At 37.8% G+C, this 25,266-nt stretch overlaps 1 protein-coding gene across 4 annotated transcripts in view; it reads right to left on the bottom strand.

The window, feature by feature from the left end:
- dock3 (dedicator of cytokinesis 3) overlaps positions 1 to 25,266 on the bottom strand; it is an 889,649-nt gene that overhangs the window by 702,494 nt on the left and 161,889 nt on the right. For all 4 annotated transcript variants that reach the window (XM_072582733.1, XM_072582732.1, XM_072582735.1 and 1 more), the window contains exons 3-4: positions 18,493 to 18,533; positions 10,259 to 10,314 (exon numbers count right to left, since the gene is read on the bottom strand). In XM_072582733.1, the coding sequence (XP_072438834.1) occupies positions 10,259 to 10,314; positions 18,493 to 18,533 (97 nt within the window). The remainder of the gene's footprint in view (positions 1 to 10,258; positions 10,315 to 18,492; positions 18,534 to 25,266) is intronic.

Here is a 25,266-nt window from a genome sequence, read left to right on the forward strand (position 1 = left end):
ATAGTTAAATAAATTGGAAAAAAAAGGAAACCTGACTGTGCAGTCCTCTTGTGGCATAATGGTAACACTCCTACCCCTAAATGAGGAGACCCAGGTTCAAGTCCCACCTGCTCCAGAGGTATATAATGACATTTCAGAACACGCTGATGCTAGAACTTTATGGTGCCCACTTTATTGTATGTCACCTCAGGTGCATGGCAAACTATTCCTTTCCTCTTCTAGCACAATTAAAGGGCCATCAATTTGAACAGACCCAACCCCCTACCCTATCCCTGTATTCCTGCACTTTCTTATGGCTAATCATCTCGTCTGCACTTTCCAGAATACTACAGGCCATTTAGCGTGGCCAATCCACCAAACCTGCATATGTTTAGACCGTGGGAGGAAACAGGAGCACTCAAAGGAAATCTGTGAAGAGGCATGGAGAACATGCAAAATCCACCTAGACAGTCATCTAAGGCTGGAATCAAACTGGTATCCATGGTGCTATAAAGCAGCAGTGCTATTCACTGAGTATGTATATTTGAATAATTTTGAATTAGGGTTTCACTCTCAGTCCACTGTACATCAGCTTTTGCAGCAAAAAATATGTTTCTGAAGAAATCATTTAGTGCCATGTTGGGAACGAAGCACATCAAAGAATGATCAATTTGTACTGAATGTAATTTAAACTTTCTAAACAAGGTAGTGTACAGATTGCTTCATATTTATTCATGCTTATTTGAAAGCAAGCTTCTTGAAACCTATGAATCACAGCAAAAGCTCTACAGATCCAGATAATGTCTTGGAAGTTCTCAGCTTTGCATGCAACACACCATCCAGCAGCATTACACATGATTCACATCAGAATTGGTTGCATTGCAAATATCCTCAGTTCTATATCGGTATGTCCATGTAAAGCTTGCATAACTATTTGTTCTTGTGGGATTTGTCAAAAACTGGGGTTTTGTTTAAAATGAAATAGTGTTCGTAATAGTGAAGTTATATTGCACTGATTATGCCATACTACAGGTGTCCCCCGCTATCCAAAAATACAGCGTTCCTATGAAACTGTTCGAAAGCTCAAATGGTGTAAAGCGAAGAAGCAATTACCATTAATTTATATAAGAGAAATTTTTCAGCATTCCCAGACCCAAAAAATAACCTACCAAATCATATCAAATAACACATAAAACCTAAACTAACACTAACATATAGTAAAGGCCATTGGGGGTTGGGGTGGTGGGAAGCACAGGATACATCTTGCTAACAGATGCACAAAATAAATTCAGATAAAGCACAGATGCTCACAGACACAGTTCAAAGCTATGGCAACTTGATATTGAGGATAATTCCCTGGGAAGGCGCTTGGCAATGCCACTCTCGCTGTGCAAACTTCTTAGCGAAACAGGTACTAAAGTAGGTCTTATGTAAAAGTGAACTGGCATAAAGAGAACGTTCGCAAAGTGGAGGATACCTGTAATGCGGTACTAACACCTTTGAATAGACACCATAGCTATTAATACAATGGGTATTTGGCTATTTGATTAAACTTCAAGTAACATAGAACAGTACAGTACAGGCCCTTCGACACTCAGCGTTGTGCTCACCTTTTATCCTACTCTAAGATCAAATTCACCTATATACCCTACATTTTACTAACATCAATTTGCCTATTCAAGGGTCCCTTAAATGTCCTTAATGTATCTGACTCTAAAGCCACTGGTGGCAGCGCATTCCACACACCCACCGCGCTCTGTGTAAAGAACCTAACTCTGACATCTCCCCTAACCCTCCCTCCAATCACCTTTAAATTATATCTCCTCATGATAGCCATTTCCACCCTGGGAAAAAGTGTCTGGCATCATCTTGTACACCTCTATCAAGTCACCTCTCAACCTTTTTTGCTCTAATGAGAAAAGCCCAAATTCCCTCAACTTTTCTTCATAATACATGCCCACTAGTCTAGATAACATCCTGGTAAATCTCCTCTGCAACTCTCCAAAGTTTCCACAGCCTTCCTATAATGAGGCCAGCAGAACTGAACACAATATTCCAAGTGTGGTCTAACCAGGGCTCTGTAGAGCTGCAGCATATCCTTATTGGTCTCAAACTCAATACCCCTGTTAATGAAAGCCAACACACCATACACCTTCTTAACAACCTTATTGACTTGGTGGCAACTTTGAGGGATCTATAGACTTGGAAACCAAGATCTCTCTGTTCCCCCACACTGCCAAGAATCCTGCCTTTAACCCTGTAATCTGCATTCAAATTTGATGTTCAAAATGAATCACGTCACACTTTTCCAGATTGAACTCCATTTGTCACTTCTCAGCCCAGCTCTGCATCCTGTCAATGTCCCATTGTAACCTACAACACCCTCAATACTATCCACAACTACACTCACCTTCGTATCATCGGCAAACCTACTAACCCACCCTTGCACTTCATTATCCAAGACATTTATAAAAATGACAAAGCGCAGAGGTCCCAGAACATTCAATTGAAATTTATTACAAGTTGCTATCAGTATGAAGAATACCCAAAAGCTTTTGGTACAAACTGCTGCAAAAGCACTCTGCATTTAATATTTGAAAGGACTTAAATTTTAAAGCATTGTGGAAAATGGATTTATTTCAAGTTTTGTAGAAACACCTGCAGTGGTTTCTTTAAAGGAGATCCACTTAAAGTTCAGTGAACATTAGAAATTTATTTTAACAAGGCTTCTTGTAAATCACATAACTGGCAATAACTACTTCATTACAGATCTCTTCTGGGCGGTTTTTTGAACTATAACTGGCTTGGTGAAGTTTCTTTTAGCTGATTCAGTTAGAGGAGAGACCATGAAGAACCAACTGAGCTGGGAAAGCATGCTCAGAACAAGCTGTCCAGTTGACCATTCTTATATGTGAAAAGAAAACTCTCGTTAACTTCAGGGGAGACCTTATTTGTGCTTTTGAAAGAGTGAGAGAAGAAACATCTGAACTGTTTTTTTCTCAGCAATCTGTGTTTGTCAGATTTTAACCATGCATGATTAGTGATTGACTACCTGTGCCAGAATATCAGACTCTAGAACATCCACCAGTTATCCTTTTGCTTTCAAAAACAACCCATTAGTTAAAATGTTCTTTTTCCCCCAGAAAACCAATCCTTGGAGAAACCAGTTTCTTTCTTCCTCTTCTTAAAGAAATGTTTGTAGATGTTTGTGCGCTTTAGGGATATTTACAGAGATAAGCATTTTTATTTCTATATTGATTGGGTAAGTTATCCATTTATTCCATCTTCATTAATTAGGTTTTGTTGTGATGACAATCACATTATTGTGCTCATCAAGAAACCGCGTTAATAGTAATGTTGTTTAAAGATTAGGTAGATAAGGTATTTAGTTCGCCATCCTGGTAACTAGAATAAGTGTTTTTATTTTATGTTGTGACTCATGGAACACCTATATTGCACTCCTTCAATGGTCAATCTGAAGAATTTACCAGTTTCAGACTGTGGCATGCACAATGACTTTGCTATGCATTGGAAGAGGGCAGCCACTGTAGAACCATTAGTTCCCATGCCATCAGCCACCCCTGCCCTTCATAAAAGCCACTTTTTAAGTAAGAGTACTCCATTTTAAAGTACCCATTCCCTTACTTACCTTCCATTGTTGCCTGTTATTGCTTCCAATCTGGAAGGCAGGCAAACGACTGATGTTCCTTCAAGACTGAGACCACCGCCCTTAATTGGACAGCGAGTCCATGGTCTGGCCATTAACTGGCCACCCTGGGGAAAATCATAATAAGTGACTGTTTCCATTAAGTGGAATGTGGCATGAAAGGATTTTCTGGATCCCACAGATAGGGAGACACATGGATTGTGGGGTTACTAAGTTTGGCAGGAGCCAGAATCTAAATTTTTCAATGGAAGAAAAAATTCCAAGCTTAAGTCAGTAGCGTGTTATACTCCTAGTACTTAAGTATGCAATGAACAATTATTAGCTTAAAATGTTTTATAATTAAATTTCATCAAGATATAGGCAGCAATGCACAAGAATCTGATAGCATCCAAAGCAAGTTGATGTAAAGGTGATGGGCACAAAGAAGGGATGTAGGAGAAAGGTAGCTTGTATGGAATCTTGGGACCAATAAAGGTGTGCCGGAGCTGATGGGGTGAGGAGTTGATTGGAGTAGTGCCTTAGGCATAGAGAAGAGTGAAGAGTATATCACACTGGGGTTCTTACATTGCAAGAGTTTTGATTGTAGACAAATGAAGGTTTGAAAATCTCACTGGTTAGCCATGGCTGAAATCCATGGTCACGTGTTCTCATCTCTTTGCCTACATTCTTCACACAGTTCAATTGCTGGAGCACTGATGAATCTCATACACTCAATATACCTGCAATCTTGAGAGCTGGAGTACAAGGTAAAACGAAGAAGGAGCTTTGTCGTCAGAAACAGACAGCAATGTCAACAGCAAACAGCAGAGAGAGGGTAATCAAGATGCAGCCATTTAGAGAAGCCATCATAGAAGATGAACCCTAGCATTTTGAAGAGGAGTTTTGGCTGTTAAGCACAGTCGCTTTTTATGTTGAGGATTTTTTCTTAATATAGCCCACCAGTAGCTGTAACATTGGAAGCTGACAACTTCACCAAAGAAAAGTTTGTCTCATCGCCAAATCTGAATTTTTATTTAGAATAATATGGGAAACAAGCAAAAGGGTGGAAGTGATGCAAAGTTACATCATAGTCAACAACATGTCACAGTTAAAATTCTCCCAAATGTGACCATCTAATCCACGTTTCAATACGACCTTGGGACTCAGAAGCCGACAGCATAAATCCGGCCATAATTCATCATTGGAACTCAAAACTGATCACAGGTTACATTTATCTACTATCTATTCAAAAATGCTTTATCTCCTTCTCTTCATGAGGACACTATCAAGACTTATCACATAGAGAACAAGACACAGAAACCTTACCAGTCTACAATATCCCAAAGTGCAAGATTTACGCATTTGTCATTTTCTAGAAAAAGCAAATTCTTCCTGCCAATAATTACGAATGAAATTTTGACATATAGTTTTAGAAATAGGATGACTGACAGAACAATAGAAAACAAAGAAGCTTTTTTAAATTAAAAAAAAACAACAAAGCTATGAAAACAAATTGCAACCTTCAATGGATTTTGGGTTTGCAAGTGTTGGAGTCAATTAAGTTGCTTCAAATTGTATTAACATGCTCAAATATTTCTAGGTCAATGAATGGCCACTTGCTGTACCAAGAATGATCCTCTTTGTCCTCTTTACTGAGTAGAGGAAAATACATTAAGAATGATGAGATGGATTTGCACCTGTATGGCAAATGCACTGGATTGTATTGACTTCATCAGAGTCATCTAGACTCAAAACATTAGCTTGCTCTCTCTGCATGGATGCTCTCTGAACTGCTGTGATCTCCAGCATTTGTTGTTTTCAGTACAGATTCCAGCATGTGCAGTAATTTGCTCCCTCACTGGACTGTATGGTATGTTACTTTGTAATTTACTTCAAATTCTAACCCTCTCAAAAATAAATGACAATCTAAAGCAAACCAGATATTGGATTAAGAAAACAACATCAGCTATGTAGTCATTACCCTACTGGCCTGAAATAAATTTAGACTACCATAAGTATAGAGCAACAACAAACTTAGTCAGATTTCAAGCCTGCTTTTAAAAGTCAATTAAGAGCAATATCCAGTCTTTAAACACAAAGATTCTCGAAAGAAAAACAGAAAAATTATGACAAAAATGTTAACATCTGCTTGGTATTAATTTACAATTTGTCAGAATAACTTGGAAATCAGAAGTAAATGCACTATCACCAAGTTTCCAGATGACACAAAAATAGATGGAAAGACAAACAGTCATGCTGATGCACGGTGTCCACAGAAATATATAGTAAAACAGAGAACTGGAGATCTGAAATAAACAAATACAGAAATTGTTGGAGAAACTCAGCAGGTCTGGCAGCATCTGTGGAAAGAAAGTAGTTAACTCTTTGGGTCCAGCAAAGTTGCTTCAGTTCTGGGAGGAAGTGGAGGGGGAATGCAGAGATACAGGAAAAGGAGGTTAAGGCAAGAACCAGATCAGACGTAATCTTCTTTGAATGTTGGAGTAGGTTTTAAGGGCTGATGACCTACTGTTACTCATAAGGTCAGTGTCTCTATGTACTCCTTCGCTGGTTATTTTCTTTTTTAAAAAATATGTTAATAAGATAAATAAATCTTCACTGGTTACATTTATATTGCCTACAAGCTATTTTATTAATCATGCCCTCCCTTGTTTCTCTTCCTCTCTTTGTTCTCACAACTGTATTTGAACCTTAATTTCTAGCAGGCTTCAAGGTTTCTTTTCATTCCTTTTCCAACAGAACTGCCCTGATGCAGTCTATTTTTTTAATCAGATATTTGAAAGTTCTGACACTGTGCTGTGGGAATCTTGAACTTGAATATTTTCCATTGTTTTCTTTATTTGCCAGTTAAATCTTTCCACCAATTTAGCTAAACTAAAACATTCTTTCATGTTCCTGTAATTTGGTTGGTGCCAATCTGTTGCATTTGATGCTTTTCCTTCAAAATTTTAACAAAAAATTATTAAAACGTAACCCAAAAGCTATCAGTAGAACACTGCCAATATACAACAAGCTAAGCATTGAGACACACAGCAATCCGTGACTGTGCACGTTGCAGATGATTCCAGTGCTCATTTTGAAAAGTTATTTTGACACCTTAGAAACTGTAAATACAATTTAATAATGCAATGCAACTTTTTTTATGGTGAAAATTAACTTCCACAAATTGAATCCTCATCCCTTAAGATTTTATGTATAGCTAGAGATTTTTAAAATGGTTTATTAACTAACAAACTTAAATTGTACTTCCTTCAATCAAATCATGAACATGTTCATTCACAAATGGAATAGACATGACACTGATCTACAGAAATATCATGGTTTGAAAACAGGCTAAATGGATCAAGGGTCAAAACCATGAGGGGAATGACGTGACTTTCTCACAACTTTTTTTTTGGCAATGATATCACATTATTGTGGACCAAAGAACAATAGAAAACCCTTAATTCAGTAGATGGCCAGTTGGATGTAGGTCTTTGCTCAAGTTAAATGCTCTTCTTTGCTTAGTCTTCAAGTGTTAATTTCTTTTTTCCCAAACTTGGATTGAGTGGGAATGAGATAAATCTTTGCTCATGGATTTTCTGGAGATCTGAGTGGAACTGTCCCTTCTAAATTCTGAGACAATCTATCACTTAAGAACCCAAAAGACTATTGCTATGCAATTTTTCAGCTCAACGGCACCAAATGCCAGCTTTTTTCCCCAAATGTATCAAATCCAGCTTCTCCTAAACATATATAAACACATGTAACAATAAGTTAATGTCACACAGTTCTCCTTCTGACCTTCCAATGGCAAGATAATGCACGTTGTACAATCTCTGTAATTTGGCAGTGTCTAAAATTCAATTTTTCACCATTTCATATTTGAGAAAAATATATGAAATCTTTACAATATTAAGTACAAACTAATCTCTGAACAAAATATAGTAATCTTACAGCAAAATATTGTTTTTTTTGTTGTTTCCCAAGAAAGAAATATTTCTTCATATCTACTAGAATGGAAAGCCGGTGCTGTTTCATTGAATCTAAAAAATGGTATAATGCCAAAAATAGGCATTTTTAATAAGGTTGCCCATCATTCACATCAAAGTAACCTGACTTAAAAACATTAAGCATGACCTTAAAATCACATGAAGAATTTCTTAACATGATTGCTACATACTAGTTTTATATGAAAAATCTTTTAAAATGTGCTCAATTATCCCCACTCATGCAAGTGAGTGCAATTTAAAGAGCCTTCCTGAACTAGCACAAATGCAGGTATCTTTCAATTTTCACATGAAGGCAAGAACTGTAAGCAACCAGATATGACAGTATAAGCATTACTGGTTTGGAGTGAAACTCACTTGTATTTAAAACTCTTCCATTGTAAATACAATTATGAACACTTGCCTGGATGGGTCCCTACTTTCTCCTCCCTATGTTGATATAACCACGGACAACAGGTAGAATTACTTATTTAGCATGGAATTGGATGAGCATATTCAAAGGATTCCACTGACCACTTAGGATGAGTCGGAACAGGATACTAAAATGGATGGGAATGATACAAAACTCTTAAAGGGACGGTGTTCACTTTGCTTTTTGTCTTTTGTTCAGGGTACGAAAGACAACATAGTTTCTTATACGTTTGAAGAAATAAAGTTTGTTTCATTTGAGTGAAAGACTGGGTAAAAGCAAAATGATTAAACATTCAAGTTTGCTGTCATTTGTTTGATTTTTCCTTGTAAATGTCTGCTCTTTTAACAATGTAACATCCTAAAGTGCAACATATAAGAAAAGACGTTGACCAGTGGTTTAGGAAAGAAGTTTGGTTTTCAATTCATGTTTGGGGTAAGACTACATTACGCTGAGGAAGGTGACCATCTTCTTGAACTGCTATAGTACATATACACCCACAGCACTGCTCAGGAGATACCTCCAGGTTTGTGACAGAATGATGAAAGAATAACTATACATTTGAAGTCAGAATGCTGTGCTAGTTGGAGTAGGACTGAGAAATATTCATACATCTATTTCCCTTGCCCTTCTAGGTAATAGAGGCTGCTATATTTGAGGTGCAGTTGAAGCATTAGCAAGTTCCTGCAAAGCATCCTGCAGATGCTACAGACTGTAAACACATCGTGCTCATAGTGAAGGGAGTGAATGTTCAAGGTGTGCCATTTAAGTCATCTTCAATAACGTTCACTTTTCTGAGTTTCCTTTTTGAAGCAACACTCATTCAAGCATGTAGTCAGTATTCCATCACACTTCTGATTTGTGCCTTGTAGATGATGGAAAGGATAGCTTTGGATATAAGTGAGTATTATGATTGTGCTAAAACAGCTTCAGTGGAAGAATGGCTAGTTCTCTAGAATAAGTTCTCTATGTTACAGCTGAGATATTGCCAGGGTCCTCAGACACTTCTGTTTGGAGTGCTCTCAGCCAGTTAGCTGAAGTGAATTCTGGGTGAACTCTGGCAGCAGTGATGGAGATCCCAGGAGGAGGTTAGAACAAATTAGCCAAAAGGTGTACATCTGGTTTAGGATGGTTGCAAGAACTTCAGGTTTGTTTGTCTTTTGCACCCATGCCTCTGCCACAATTTTGGATGGTAATACTTATTCAGCTTTTTCTTCCTATTTGTTTTATTAACCATTATTGTGCCAGAACTGCAGAGATTTCCTCTGATCTGTCATTTCTATAATTGTTTAGCAGTGTGCAGTTGACACAGCTTCCATTGTTTAACACAGACTGTAGTCCTGCGTTCAAACCTCACTGGAATGGCACCTTGTTACAAGTATTCTCAGTGCTGCTCCTGGATAGGAACAGGACTGTGGCATTTAGTCCCATTGCACCTGTTCTGCCACTATTTGGCTTACAAAGGTCTACTAATCTTCAAGTTTAAAATAAACCATTAGCACTTGAATTTTATACATATTCCTTTAAATGTATGTTTATTTATGTTCGGTATCTATTCATAAAATTTTCAGGAAGTAAATGAACATCAGATCACATAGTTCCTAATTTTGAAGTGCAATGATGGTCATTACAATTTCCTTTGTGGAAGGTCTACTATAGTATATTAAAGAGCAAGTCAGGGATTACAGTTTGGTAATTTACTTCCCTTCAACAGCAGATGCTCCAATATAATAGAATCTTAGCATTAATCATTTGGGAGTCCTTGTTATACACAGTCCTGAAGCATAAATTACAACTGAAGAGGAAAAACAAAGTGAAACAATAAATCTGAAAAGTTTTGGGGGAGAAAGCATATTAGGCACAAAGACGTAATGTCAGAATTAAAATGGCCAGGCAAAAAGGAAAAAAAACCTGATATCAAAGTGTGCAAAATTAAACAATTTAAAGCTATTTGTCATTAGCATTTGTTTCAATATTATAATGGGAAAGCTGAAAAGTTACTGAACTAACTACATCATTAGGAGACCGCCAATTCTCTGGATCATCCAAAATCTAAGATTTGAAATTTTAATAGAAGTGGACAAAAAAACACAAGATGATTTTCACAAAAGGTGCTTGAGCAATTCTGCAGATAATGATTTGTAGATTTTTTTTCCCTTTAACTGTGTAGTAGATTGGCATCATAATGCAACTGTCCATTCCTCAATGAGTACTCACCCCCGGTTACTAACAACTGCAGCCTTCAGATGGATATAGCTTGCAGGAAAGAGACCCTGTGGGGGAAAAAAAAAGTTTCCTTTTGTTTAAAAATCTAACAATGCAGAACAATAAGAGTATAGCCAGAAAAACTACATCAAACAAATTGAAAAAATACAGCAATCAGATAGAATCTGGTTATCGTGACTCCTTTTTACATACACATTTAGATTATATTAGATTAGATTCACTACAGTGCAGAAACAGGTTCTTCGGCCCAACAAGTTCACACAAACCCTCCAAAGAGTAAACCACCCAGAGCCATTCCCCTACTCCCTACCAATGCACCTATCACTATGGGCAATTTAGCATGGCCAATTTACCTGAATTGCACATCTTTGGACTGTGGGAGGAACCGAAGCACCCAGAGGAAACCCACGCACACACAAGGAGAATGTGCAAACTCCACGCAGACAGTCACCTGAGGCTGGAATCGAACTCGGGTCCCTGGCATCAATAACGGCATGAAGGACATGGGTGACATTGAGTGAGACCCAATCATCACTAATGCCAGGTCCCTTGATTAGGCAGTGAATGTGTGCTGATCAGGCTTAGGACCAAAGAATCATACAGTAGAGAACAGGCCCTTTGGCCCATTAAGTGTGCACTGCCAAATTATACTGCTACTTCCCATGTTCCAACTGCATTGCCTGCTTCTGGTTGAATATCAACAATGGAAGAATAGGATCCTCACCTACTGAAAGGGTCGCTAGGCTTTGGGGCAAGAAGCTTGTCGTGAGCCTTTGTGCCTGAACATGTCTGAACATAAGTGGGAAGGCTGAGGGGTCACACTCTCTGTCCTCTGGCCCAATTAAAAACCACCTGCTCCTCTCCACTTCCAAGCCAGCTAGGGGAGGGCATTAAATTCTTTCTTTCCTCCAATTAAACATTAGGAGATCGGAAGCCATTGCTTTCAGTCCCCAATCTTTGTTCCTGAATTACTGTTTGCATCACTTCCTGAGGTGACAATTTGAAATAAACCAGTCTGTTCACAACTTTGCTGTCACAAGTGATCCCATGATGATATTCTGGCCTCACATTCCAGCCATCAACCAGTTTCAACTCCATAACATCACCTGACATCATCCCTGTCTCAACACATCTGTTGCTGAAACTAGCTTCGATACCTTTAATACTCTTGGTTTGACTATCCCAACAAACCCATGATTGGTTTACACATTCTACTCTCCATAAGACATTAGATCATCCAAAATTTAATTCACATTAAGACCTGCGTGCCAATCAGCGTTATGCTAGCTGTCCTACACTGGCTCATGGTCAAGCAACAAATTCATTTTAAAACATCATCCTGCATTTCAAATTATTCCATGGCTTTGTCCCTCATGGAGAATCTATCATCTCCTCCACCCCCAAAATTCCCTGTGATACCTGTGCCTCCTCTAACTTTGGCATCCTGAAATATCTGGATGTTAATTGCTCCGTCATTGGTCGCCTGAGCCCTAAGCTCCACAATTTCCTCCCTACATCCCTCTGTGCTCTTAACTTACTTCACTTTCCTCATTTAAGACACTGTGAAAATCTACCTCTTTGATGGAGCTACGTTATCAGACTTAATACCTTATGTCACTCAGTGTCATATACTATTTAATAATGCTCACTTGATGGTCCGTGGAATGTTCCAATACACTAATGTAGCACCATTCGTCTTTGTCATCATTGAAATTAACTTTTGAAAATGCCAATGATGAAATCATCCCTTTAAAATGGCCATAACACAATGCGGTCAGGTAATCAAGTTGTCACATTGTGGCTTAAAAAAACAAAAGTCAGTGACATTAATGCTTTTACTCAGTGAAACAAATAACTAATGAACAGATGACATACTTGAGTCTCAAGGTGAATTTTAACGTAATGTCCGAGTTATCCTGTGTACACTATTTGTGACTATACTTATCACTGAATTATGATTGTATTTACTGATTTACCTTCTGACACTCTTCCCTTGAAGGCTTCAGATTACCTTAAAATGTTGGTTTTGTTGAGTTTTTTCAAACTTCAGAACAATTGGACAGTTTTGAGATACAATTTTGCATTCTGATTATGACATTTTCAAAATTTCCCAACAGGTTTCTGAATTGAAGCAATTCTAATGTAAACTCTTCAAACTAAGGAATTTCTTTTCTGGCTCACAAAAGACTTAGCAATAAGTTGCATATTAAATCCTCAGAGCTCTAAATGATACTGAAGTCTGATTAAAATTTCAGTAATTGCATCTTTTTTCAATATTAACTGGTCACCTACAAATTGCCCACAATTGGGAATACTTGTGGTTTCTTTTATGTTGACACCAACAAAAAAAATAGGAGAGTGCTTTTGTTTTAGAAAAGACTACCTTTTTCTCAGCAGATTGAAAACTCCGTTTTTAAAAATGTCGATGAATAACATTTTGTAGCTTAAGACAAATTTTCCATATGAACTGGGAAACTTAATTACATTGCAATGCATCTATATATTGTTCAGGTTTATGAAAATTAGAGCCCTGTGTATTAATATATGGAGCTTCCTATAAACACAAGGGCATCATACTGTGCTCAACTGATAATGCTGAATTGGTATAATTCTTGGGAGAAAATGAGGACTGCAGATGATGGAGATCAGAGTCGAAAAGTGTGACACTGAAAAAGCATAGCAAGTCAGGCAGCATCCGAGGAGCAGGGGAGTTAACATTTTGGACATTTTTTTGACTGAGTATAATTCTTAGGCATAATCAGCAGTTGACCATTATATTGGCCACTACTGAAATTGCTGCCGTGTATTACAGTGCTTTTCAAACAGAGAGAAAGTGTCACAATACATTCAAAGCAATGGAACAATGTGCTGTGAAACTCTCCAATATCCAGAATCTCTTTCTCAAATAAAAAGGCTTTGCTGGAAAGAACAAACAAATCTAAGCACCTGCCCCATTCTACTGAGTAACAAGAAACATACTGTGAAATGGAAATGAGATATCATCTGCTATTTAAAATACGTCATCTGTCTTTTAATTTCAATTTATTACATTTTGTATATTTCTCAGTATTTAATTTTTGAGAACTGGGGCTATTAGGAATGCTTATCTGTATTTCAAAAGATCAAGAACTGCTTATTTTAGCGAATGGTTGTATGAACAACTTTGATTTATAGGTTTCAGGTTGTTAAAGGATTATGTGCATCTGTAATAAATAAATAAGTCTGTTTGTTTTCACAACGGATTGACCATTTGGAAGAGACATTTTAAAAAAAATATTTAAAATATTTTTAATTCTGTGGAAGCTTTTTTTTAAAACAGTGTCTTTGAATATGACAACTTTATTTGATTTTTGAATCTTGCATCTGCCCATAGTGGATATGGTATAAATGGCTAGCGAGGATACATGGACACCTATTGATGGAGAATGGAGTATGATAGAAGGTAAGGTTAAAAAAGCATGATGAAAAAATGGGGAGGATTAGGAAAACATGGGGAATTTGAAGGAAGGTATGGGTGGGGTGAGGGTTAAAGGAAATAAGAATGATGTCAGAGTCGTGAATCAATGTCCCTAGCAACCTGAAATGAGAAATCCTTACCAGCCTGCCAAAGCAGAAAGTCTATAGTGGAATCTAATCCATTCTTAAGGAGAGAGATAATTGGGCCGTTTACTTGGACTCAACAGTGGTACACATGTACATGCACTGAAAACCTGATAGTTTTGATGGATATCTGAAACAGTTTAAGCACATGCTCACTAATCAGGCCATCATCTCCTAATAAGCATTTGATCTGTTGTGATCCACAAACACTATTCCTACTATTGTTATAAAAGGTTGAGAGTATAGGCTTAAAAGCGAGACTATTCCAGTCATCCTTAAGTTCTAAAATTGGTCTATTCCTAGTGACAAATAGTTATCTCAAACATAATGGTGGCCACAACTTTCTAACATCATTCATGCATTCATTCTCTTGTTGCAAAAATAAATGAGAGCAGTGCATGTGGGTCATTGTATTGTTCCAATATTTGCTCCACAGAATAGGAAAATTCACCAACTTAAAGCATAGACTAACAAGCATGTCATATTGCCCTCCTCCTCTTTTCAGCTACATAGTTATGCTCAAAAAACTTGAAATTTAAACAAGAATATGGAAAAGCTGTTATCAATTATAATTTATGGTGACATTCAGCTAATTCACACAATTCAGCAGAATAATAACAATGGTAGTTGATAATTCTAGCATTAGCTCTCTAATTCTGGTTTAAAATTGTATGATGATTTTTAGGATATTGTGATTTGACTGACTGGCCTGTTGGTATTAATTGTCAAGTGTCCCATAACCTAAAGATATTAACTAATCTGATAAGGAACCTCACTCCTCTCTGATGTTGTAATACAGTTGTCAATGTGCCACAGTTATCATATTGCTGATTCAATGTAATTATTCCTTGTCACATATGCAAAATCCAATTTTCTTTCACTTATTCATTATTAGTCAGCACAAACATAAAATAATGACATTTAATTGACATAAGAGAGTATTCAGTCCATATTGGCACACCTCTGGTGGATAAGTATTTAAATGCATTTATTATGAAAGAATTGTGAGTGCATGATATATCAACAATATTTTCAGTGCCATCTCATTTCACAACAACAACACGGAAAAGGGGAGACATGGATTTCCTCAAAATAAATGAGCACGCAAGATTTCAAAATCAACTTCTTAGGGGTTACCATCGACTAGAAACAGAAGGGGAACAGCCGCAGAAACACTGTGGCTACAAGAGCGGTTCAAAGGCTAGGAATTATGCAGCAAGTATTCATCCTTCAACTCTCCAAAGACCTATCCTGCATCTATAAGGCATAAAGCAGAAGTATGATAAATTCTTTCCATTTGCTTGGTTGAGTGCAGCCCCATCAACACTGAGAAGCATGACACCATTCAGGACGAAAACAGCCTTGACTGGGACTCTATCCATCTCCTTCAACATGACTGGCTTCTGCCACCAACAAAGTGGCAAGAGTGTGCACAATCTACATGAATGCACTGCAATAACTCCATCTTGAGTCCATTGACAGCAATTCTAAACTTGCGACCTCTACCACTTAGAAGGATAATGGCAGGTGATATGTGAAAATGGCACAGTCTGAAAATTCCCATCCAAGCCACACACTATCTTGACTTGGAATTATATCACTGTTCCTTTACTGTTTCTGGATCAAAACCCTGGAACTCTTTTTTTGAAGAGCACTATTCCTACATGAATTGTGGTGGCTCAAGGTAGTGCTATACTCAAAGCCAAATAGGGATAGACAATAAATACTAGACCCGTTAGTGAATCCCGCATACTGTGAAAGAATTTAAATCTACAAATATCTGAGAAAAGACAAGTTATATTAACTTGTCATTTTTCCTTACAGGTGCCGACTGAGACACTGAAGATTCAGCAATATACTTTCAAATCAGAATTACTTGCCAGGAAACCTGCAGATAATAGTCCCTCTGTCCTTGCTGCCTAGATCTTCTAGGTAGGGGAGATTGTGGTTTTAAGAGATACTGTTGAAGAAACCATGATGAATGTCGATGGAACTGGGCGCATCCAAGTAAGTTGAAAGCATTTGAGCACACTCTTGCAACTTGCGCTTTATACTTTGTAAATGTTAAGAGACCACAGGGAGTCAGAAGATAAATATGCCACAAATATCCAGCATCAATCTCCTCTTGCAGAGACAGTATTTATCTGGCTAGTCCAGTTAAATTTCTGGTTGATTGTGACTCCACTATCTTAATGATCAAAGATTCAGTAATGATACTACACCTCGGTTTAAAGTATCATGTGAATTCGAAGTCTTTCACCACTGTTGCCTACATAAAATCACTTGGACCGACAAATTCACCCATCAAGAAGAGGTATACAGGACTGGTCAGAGGCACATCACAGACAGAAAACTGAGACTGCCCAGACGCATACTTCTCCCTTGAGATAAATACCTAGCTAGAGAGACAGGTGAATGGACACAGTCAGATAACAGAAGTTGGGCTAGCCAAAGACCAAAAGTACATTTAAAGAGAGCTTTCAAGACACCACCTGGGCTGCAGCAAAAGAATTACAATAGACCAGGGCTGGTGGCAAAGTCTTGCCATTACCACATATCAAAACAGAAGACTTAATTCCAAGTTAGTCCTACATTGTAGCTTCACAAAGTTGGTGGCTTAAATTTTAGGTATTTTTAGATCAATGCTGTTCCTGACAGGTTTATCAACACACCTCATTGAACCAGGGTTAGCACACTGATTTGATGGTAATGTGGGAAGAGGGACACGCCAGGTCATGAGCTTGACACTTGTCAAGGTACAGAGTTCTAGTGCTTTTGAAAGCCCATAGCACTACTTATATAATCTACTATTTTGGCAATGGATTTGAATATGCTATTGGTTTTCTCTTTCTCAAATTTTTAATTACCTTTCCAAATTGTTCCCAATAACGCATAAGATCCAAAGAAATTGCAGCAAGCATAGGCCATTCACCTCATTGAAACTACGCTACCAATCACACCTGATCTGATTGTGGCCTTAACTTCACCTTCCTGTCTGTGTTCACAAACCCTCAACACTCATGTCAATCGGCAAACTGTCTAATTATGACTTGAATATATTCAATGGTTTCTGCTTCATCATGTTCAGGCAATCAAGTCTCTTAACATCACTCCTAGCTATCTTAATACCCCATTATAAGGTTTGGATCTAACAAAATATATTTCTAGACTTTACTAATCTTGCTTCAAATTTACAAAATCCTTCTGCTTATTTTGGTCTACCTCAAAGTAACTCATTTTGCGAACAACATCTAATAACCTAGGTTGCTTTAATTTTTTTTTAAATCTCCTGATGGTTTTGTTGGGTCAATACACAAATAAGTAGGGAGTTAAGTCATATAGATCAGAGTCCTATTTCAGCACAATATCGAAGAATTTTACTGCAACAATGGTATACTCAACACACATCTGCTCAGCAGACGGCAATGTATGGTTCTTCAATGACATATCACCTATATGGTATGTGTGATGAGACAAGATATAAACTAATAGGGTTGCACACAATGCAGGGTTTAATTTCAATACATGTAATGTGCTGTCCTTTCATTAGTTCACTCTTACAGTATTGAGAAGAATTTTATAACTCACCCACACAGCAGTTATAGTACTCTAACTAATGTTGACACAAGGTCAAAAAACACACAACACCGGATTATAGTCCAACAGATCTATTTGAAACCACAAGCTTTCGGAGAACCTGCTCCTTCTTCAGACAGCCAGTGAGGCAGAATACATCAGGCACAGAATTTATAAGTAAAAGATCAAAGGGTCATACAACTTATGCATACGTATTCACACACCTAGATGGCTATTAAGTCTTTAATCAGTTAGAATGGAAGTGCAGGTTTCGATTGATGGATATGTAAATCCCAGAATTTTTCAAGTCACTGCCCTAAGATAACTTCAGGCTTTATCAGAATAAAAGTGATACCTCAGGTCAGAGAATGAATTTTAAGTATAGGGCCATGTTTCAATTCTGATAAAGTCTGAAGTTATATTAGTGCAGTGACTTGAAAAATTCTGGGATTTATATATTCATCAATCGAAACCTGCACCTCCATTCTAACTGATTAAAGACTTAATAGCCATCTAGGTTTGTTGAATACATTTGCGTAAGTTGTATGACCCTTTGATCTTTTATTTATAAATTCTGTGTTCGATGTATTCTGTCTCACTAGCTGCCTGAGGAAGGAGCAGGGGCTCTGAAAGCTTGCAGTTTCAAATAAATCTGTAGGACTATAACCCAGTGTTGTGAGATTTTTGATTTGCCCCCCCCCCCAGTCCAACAGTGGCACCTCCACATCTATGCTGAAACAATACACTATGCGAGTCATAGTGCTGCTAATCTGGTCAATATAACCAAATCCCACTAATCACTACAAATGAATCAAATGAATTATCAGAAATAAGTGTTGCCTACAAATAATAATAAATTAAATTTCACATTGCTTTAATGTAAAGGCAAAAAACACAACAAATTGAATTGGTATGAAATACAGGATCTTCTTCAGCATAGACAGACATAACTCAGCTTCTAAACAAGTGCAGAAATTACAGAACAACACTGGGTTTCAATTTGGGTCAAGAATTCTTGTTCTTAAAATGGAAAGCAGTGGATTACTTACTTTGACTGTCGGCTTTTTGGTTGCAAATCCTCTGAACCATCCTGTAAAAGAAACAAAAACAGGCTCCCAGTCAAGAAAAAGTATAAAGGTTTGTCATACTAGTGGATTTATATTGGGAAAATGATAGCTGATAGTATTTTAATCATGAAGACTGCATTGACTGTCAAAGAAACTAATAAAATTTGGGAAAGCATGAAAAAGAAGTGGAAAACCTTGAGTAAGAAACACAATGTACTGACGAACGATTTTATATCAAGTATTATAATGCAACTGTGGATATAACACATGGACCCAATATCCTGATGTCATCTGCACAATGATTCTTTCACTTTCATGTAATTCTGTTTCCACTCCAATATATCTAAATTTAAATTTCAGAATGAACACACTTAAATAACAAGAGTTAAAATGAGATCAAGATGAAAGCACAACTCAAGAGGCTTCTCACAGAACAAAAAGTGTTGTTAAATAACTTACAAATCAAAATGAACACAGTGCATGAGCTGGAACCTAAAATTCAAATGTTTTAAAAATGCAGAAAATGCTAATTTAAACAGCCCTCACCAGCTTGGAATTCCTTTGAATTATTTGGAACTCCATGATTTCAAAATTCGGAGGTGAAATATCATTCTTCAAATTTTTAAATGCAAATATCACATTACCACCTGATTGGTTGAATTACTAATTCCTAAAGCAACAGATCACAGCCAAGATTTGAATGCAGTAACAAGTAAAAACAAAAACTACTGAACATGAACCAAACAGAACAGATATAAATTATGAATTAAAAATCAGTTTAGATCACTCGGTACCACTATTGGCTATATATATATAGTGTGAAACAGCAATTCAGTTTATTACTGGGAATTCCATTAATGGAACGCCATTTATATATAGGAAGTTAAACTTGCTTATATAGGTAGACATTACCGATAACATTGTTCAATTCAAAGAGGAGCTGCAAGCTCTTTCAGTGACATGGTCAAGGATTGAAAATTACCATAAAATGATTAACTGATTAATGGGCAGCATGGTGGCTCAGTGGTTAGCACTGCTATCGCATAGCGCCACATATATACTTTCAAATCCAGCCTTGGGCAATTGTCTCACATCTGTGTGGATTTTCTCTGGGTGCTTGATGGACTAAATTACCTGCTTCCACCCTGTAGGGATCCTATTTTTAAAAATTACTGATTTTATTTACCTCAATATGAGAACCTTATTGTCTAGGTGGTCACTTATAAATTCACCTACATAGCAAGAGTGATTGCATTTCAAATAGTTTGTTATAACAAGCACTTTGGAATATTCTGAGATGTGATACAGTGCTATATAAGGCAAACAAATCTCATAACATTAAGGTTATCTTTGCATCTCAATGAACACATTTGACTTAAACGATTTAAAGTCAAGTTGGCCTATCTCCAAGTGCACCAAAGTTTGCTGTTTTTAAGGCACTTCCCTCCCTGGTCAAAAGATAGTAAACGGGTCCAGAAACTGACAGGACTAAAACTAGGTAAGCTATTATTTGGACAGATGAATACCCTGAATGTAACTGGGACTAGATTGGGTTGGGATATCTGGTCGGCATGGACAGGTTGGACCGAAGGGTCTGTTTCCATGCTGTACATCTCTATGACTCTATTTGTTTTATGAAGAGATCAAATAAATAAAGCATGATTCTTCAACTCAATTTAATTTGATTAACTAAATACTGGAGCTAAAGTTTACACTTAGGTTGGGTTCAAGATAGATTGCTGAAGGAGAAGGCAAAAGTAAAGAACTGTCTTAAATTCAGAGTAACATTATTTGTTATATTGATTAATCAATACATCATTATTGCAGCATTAATGCTAATGGTGAACATGGTAATCATAGGTATACCAGCTTCTGATCATTAGTAAAGAGTAAAATATCATCTTTTATATTCATGTCCATCAACCTCAAAAGTTTGTCATTTTAGAGTGTTCTAACTCAGCTCATGTGTTATTTATCCTGAAGGATGTGCAACTCAGTGACCTCACTGCAAAGTTGCTCCAGGGTCCTCAAGTCCTTATGTAACAGTTAATTCAAGGAACACTAAATATGTACTCACTGAGAATTCTTTCATCTGATTAGTCGAAGCATCTCACTGTTTCTTGCCCCAACCACAGATGTCCCTACTAGGGTGCCGCGCTGGTTAAAAATGCTGGACTGAGAAGAATCCGGAGAAGCTCACAGAAATTCAGCACGTAGATATTAGCAGGAAACTGATAATGTTGTTTATTAGTTGCTAACTGCAAAATCTAGGCTAATAGTTTTATAAAATGTAACACCAATTATTATTCAGTGTTTCCCATTTTGCATCTATTTTACTTTGACATATTTATGACTGACTCTGCAATGGTTCAGGACATGTTCTTACACGATGCATTGCTTTTAACCAGATTAATTTTGCTACAAAGTTGGATACATTACAGGTTGAATTTCATTACAACCAAGGTAAAAGTGTTCATCAATGCCAGAATCTTCCAGCTTAGATACCTCTGCTACCATGTTTAAAGTATAGCTGGGCACAATTTCAGACACTGCAAGACAGGAATTGCTCCTCACATTGTGGCACTCATCCCTAATCTGTGAAGATATGGCTCATCAGAAGTATCTTGAGGACAAGGCGGTGGTCAGAAGGTCAGTCCTTTTCCCAGCTGGCAGTGGAAAGAGGCCACGCCACCAGACCCAGCCAAGACAGAGATGCATGTCCAGTGTTTCTCCACAATCAGAAGAGATGATGAACAGTACTGTAAGAAGGTCAGTATCCTCTTCACTCTGTGCGGTGAAGTCGTACCATCTTCTTTTTGCCTCTTCATAATCTCAGGGTCATTACTCACTTTAGCACTACCAAGTATCTCATCAAGGCATTTGGATGACAATCCTCAGCATTGTATATATCATGCCAACACAAGGGCTCACAATCCCTCATGCTCTACAACTACTTACTCTACCTACCCTTTGTGTTTCTTATGCACCCGCTTGGGACATCTTACCTCTCTCATCCTTATGCACGATCATTAAATCCTCTTTCATTACTTCTATTATACCAATTCCTACCTTGCTCGCATTTTAGGAAAATTTAGCCCATACCTATGCCCAGAAAATCAAGACAGTTGGGGAAGTGATGGATATCAAGCAATGGTCACAAACTATTTTAACATTAACAAAGTAGAAGCCTTTTCTATTCACAGAACTCACAGGTTAGTGATGGGACATTGTTATCACTGTCCAAGCAATATAGGCGCTCTGTACCTGTTGGAGACTTCCGATGCCCTAACTGCTTGATCATCATCATAGAGGGGAAGTTTGTGACACTGTATGCTCTAGGAAAAATGGCATCAGTAAAATCAAAAGGTGCCCTTATGGATATAGGATTGGGAAGTAGCACACAGATTTCCAGTTGATCTCAGAAATAAGCCACTGGCATACTAATTCAAGGCAGCTGTGCCCTTGATAGACACCTGGATGGAATTGTCACTTAATTCATGCGAGGGCAAGTCCTCCTTCAGCAGATAACATCATTCAAAGTTAATGGGGTGGGACATTTTAAAATCAATGCCTACATTTATTTCAGACAGTTGAAGAAAATGACAGTGGGGCCTATTAGTGCTGAGTCTCATCATTTGTCTATGCTTTCTTGGTGGATCTTGACCTGATGCTTCTCCCTTCAGAGGCTATGCAACAGCCAAGTGTAGTTTCTGTTCTTGTTGAATTCATTCTCATCATTGTCTCCTTCTCCACTGTTCTCTGTTAAACAATAAAGATGCAACTGCATGATCCATTTGAACACTGTAAGCATATAGTTTGTGGGGAATGTCAGAAAGATAATTGAAGGAATACCTGAGCCATCACATCCATAACAATCATATATTATGACCTCACACATTGTGGCAAACAGGCTTCCCAAGGAGGTCATTGTCAATCCTTGATAAAGAATTCTGAGGACTACGACCTTATCCTATAGAACAGTGGACATTCAGAGTGCATACGCTCATTTCTGCCAGCAAGTTATTATGAAAGCTCCCCTCCTGAGCCAAACCTGCCTGCTGAACCAAAAGAAAATTCTCCCATTCCTCATCATAGTGCATACCCTTGCTGACTCGCATTTCAGTCAGAGATTGTGACAGCTGTGACAGAGAGTCTTCTAGACCTTGCTCTGAAATGTGACTGCCAAAAGGCAAATTCAGGTTCCACTTTTAAATTACAAGACTTGGTAAGTTTGCATGACAAGGAAGCAATATGCACAACATAATGTTCACAATGGTTTGAGGCTATCATTTGAAATCAACGTTCTTTTAGTAATTAAAGACCTCCAGATGGAGTTCAAATTGAAGTCAGCTGGTGGTATTACTTAGTAGAGACGAAATTGCGGCAATTGCATACCCACTTCACCTGCAATGACAAGACCTACAAACAAATCAATGGAATACCTATGGGATCACCAATATCAGGCTTCTTAGTAGAAGCAGTAATGCAGGGACTCAAACAAACAGCTCTCCCCATGATTCAACCAAACTTTGGGTCCACTATGTGGACTGTCTCTTCTGTCATCACAAAACGGAATAAATTATAGGAAACCTACAACATCATCAACAACATTCTTACTGGCATGTTACACAAAAGAGGAGGATAACAACAACAGACTCCCCTTCCTATATGCCACAGTGCAACAAACAGTTAATGGAGAACTGCAGGCCAGCATCTATAGGAAAGCAGCACACACAGACCAGATACTTAACTACAGAAGCAATCATCCCAACACCCACAAATAGAGCTGCATCAGGACATTATTTAAATGAGCTACAACACATTGCAGCATCCAGGAGCTACGAGCAGCAGAAGAGAAAAAAGTACCTATACAGTGTAATCAAGAAGAACGGGTTCCCGATAAGTGTAGTCCACTGATTCTTAAACCACAAACCCAAAGCAGTAGACACAACACACCCAAAAACTCTAGCCACACTACCATACATCAAAGACATCTCAGAGATGACTACCAGACTACTCCAACCCGTTGGCATCATGGACCCACAAATCTTCCAACACACTGAAACAGCTACTGATGAACCTCAAGGACTCCATACCAACAACCAGCAAAACAAATGTCATTTACAAAATACCATGCAAGGACTGTAACAAACACAACATCAGACAGGCAGAAAACTAGCCACCAAAAGACATGACCCATTATCACTAGTATCCTTACATATAAACGAAGAAGGACACCACTTTGACTGGGACAACATGATCCATCCTAGGACAGGCTAAACAGAGACACACATGGGAATTCCTCGAGGCCTAGCATTCAAACTGTAACTCCATCAATAAATGTATTGATTTGGACCCCATTTACCAATCTCTGAGAAAAAGGACCCGAAATCATATCACCCAGCTTAAGAGACCAAGACACACAAGTAGAAAGCATGACAGAACACTAACACTTCACTGAAGGCTCACTAATGATGTTAGCTAGCATGGTGCCAAAACATCTGAAAATAAACCTGCCAGCTCAGTGAGGAAACTTCCAACCTGAACTGTAAGATGCTTGTCTCCACGTCAGCATAAAAGCAATCTGAAAGATCCATGAGATGTTTGGCAGTCCCTAAACAAAGTTACCTGTAGAAGCATTCAAGACCTAGCTATCCCTCAGATTTATAGTGGATAAAGGCATAAAGTGGTGAGGCTGTTCCATTGCCAATAGTCGGATGCGAGAAGATTCATGGCCATGGTACATTCAGGGTCCTTGTGAAGAAATGGATGCATGCAAAGAGAAGATTGAGGACTAGCACAGGCACTTTATGAGCTGCACCACATACTGAGGAGACAAGTAAACAGGTCCCTATTCTGTTTTACTTGTTAAACATTTACACTATCAAGTTTCTCGCTGGAGGAGAAAACTGGAAAAGCTATATGATGGATAAGTTGGTGTTTTAATGAGATGTAAATACATGAAAATAAGCTGGTTAGTATTCAAGGATGAGGTCCTAATCTTGCCATTTAAGAACTGAGGGGAAAAATCAAGCAAATATTTCTAGACATTGCTAATCTGATGTCAGGAAAGAAAGAATTATTTCCATAGTTTCATGTACTTTGTGTCTTGAATTGGTGTTTTAAAACGTAATTCATTATGATTCATTTTCTCTCCTGCTATCATGTCACCTATTCCTCCACCCAAGGACATCACACCCAACATTCCATTTGTTTTGCTGAGTGTGCTTCTTCCTTAATTTCTTTTCTACACTTCAATTACCCTGTTTTCAAATGCTTTTATCTGTTATATCTTCCAGTCGTAAAGGATGATCCGATACCTGAAACATAAACTGACATAAGAACATAAGAATTAGAAGAGTGGGCCATTCAGCTCTGCCATTTGATCAAATCATAGTTCATAATTTGGACCTCTATTTTGTTTTATACTCCTTCTACTCTTTCATCAAAAAATATCTAACTCAGCCTGAAAATTATCCTCCGAGTCTTTTTCCATTGCTCTTAAGGGAAGAGAATTCTACAAAGCAATGATGCTTGAAGAAATAACTTCTTCCCATCTCAATTTTAAATGGGAAGCTCCTTAATTTTAAACTGTTTTGCCTAGTTTTAGACTCTCCCTCAAGGAGAAGTATGTTTTAGTATTCATTATGTCATGTTCCTTCAGGGTTTACAATAAAGATCACCTCTCATCTTTCTGAATTCCAATGCAAACAGACCCAATGTGTGCAGCCTTTCCTCATAAGACAAGCCCTTTAT

Source organism: Chiloscyllium punctatum, chromosome 12 (genome assembly GCF_047496795.1).
Source record: "Chiloscyllium punctatum isolate Juve2018m chromosome 12, sChiPun1.3, whole genome shotgun sequence".
NCBI classification, from domain to species: Eukaryota; Metazoa; Chordata; class Chondrichthyes; order Orectolobiformes; family Hemiscylliidae; genus Chiloscyllium; species Chiloscyllium punctatum.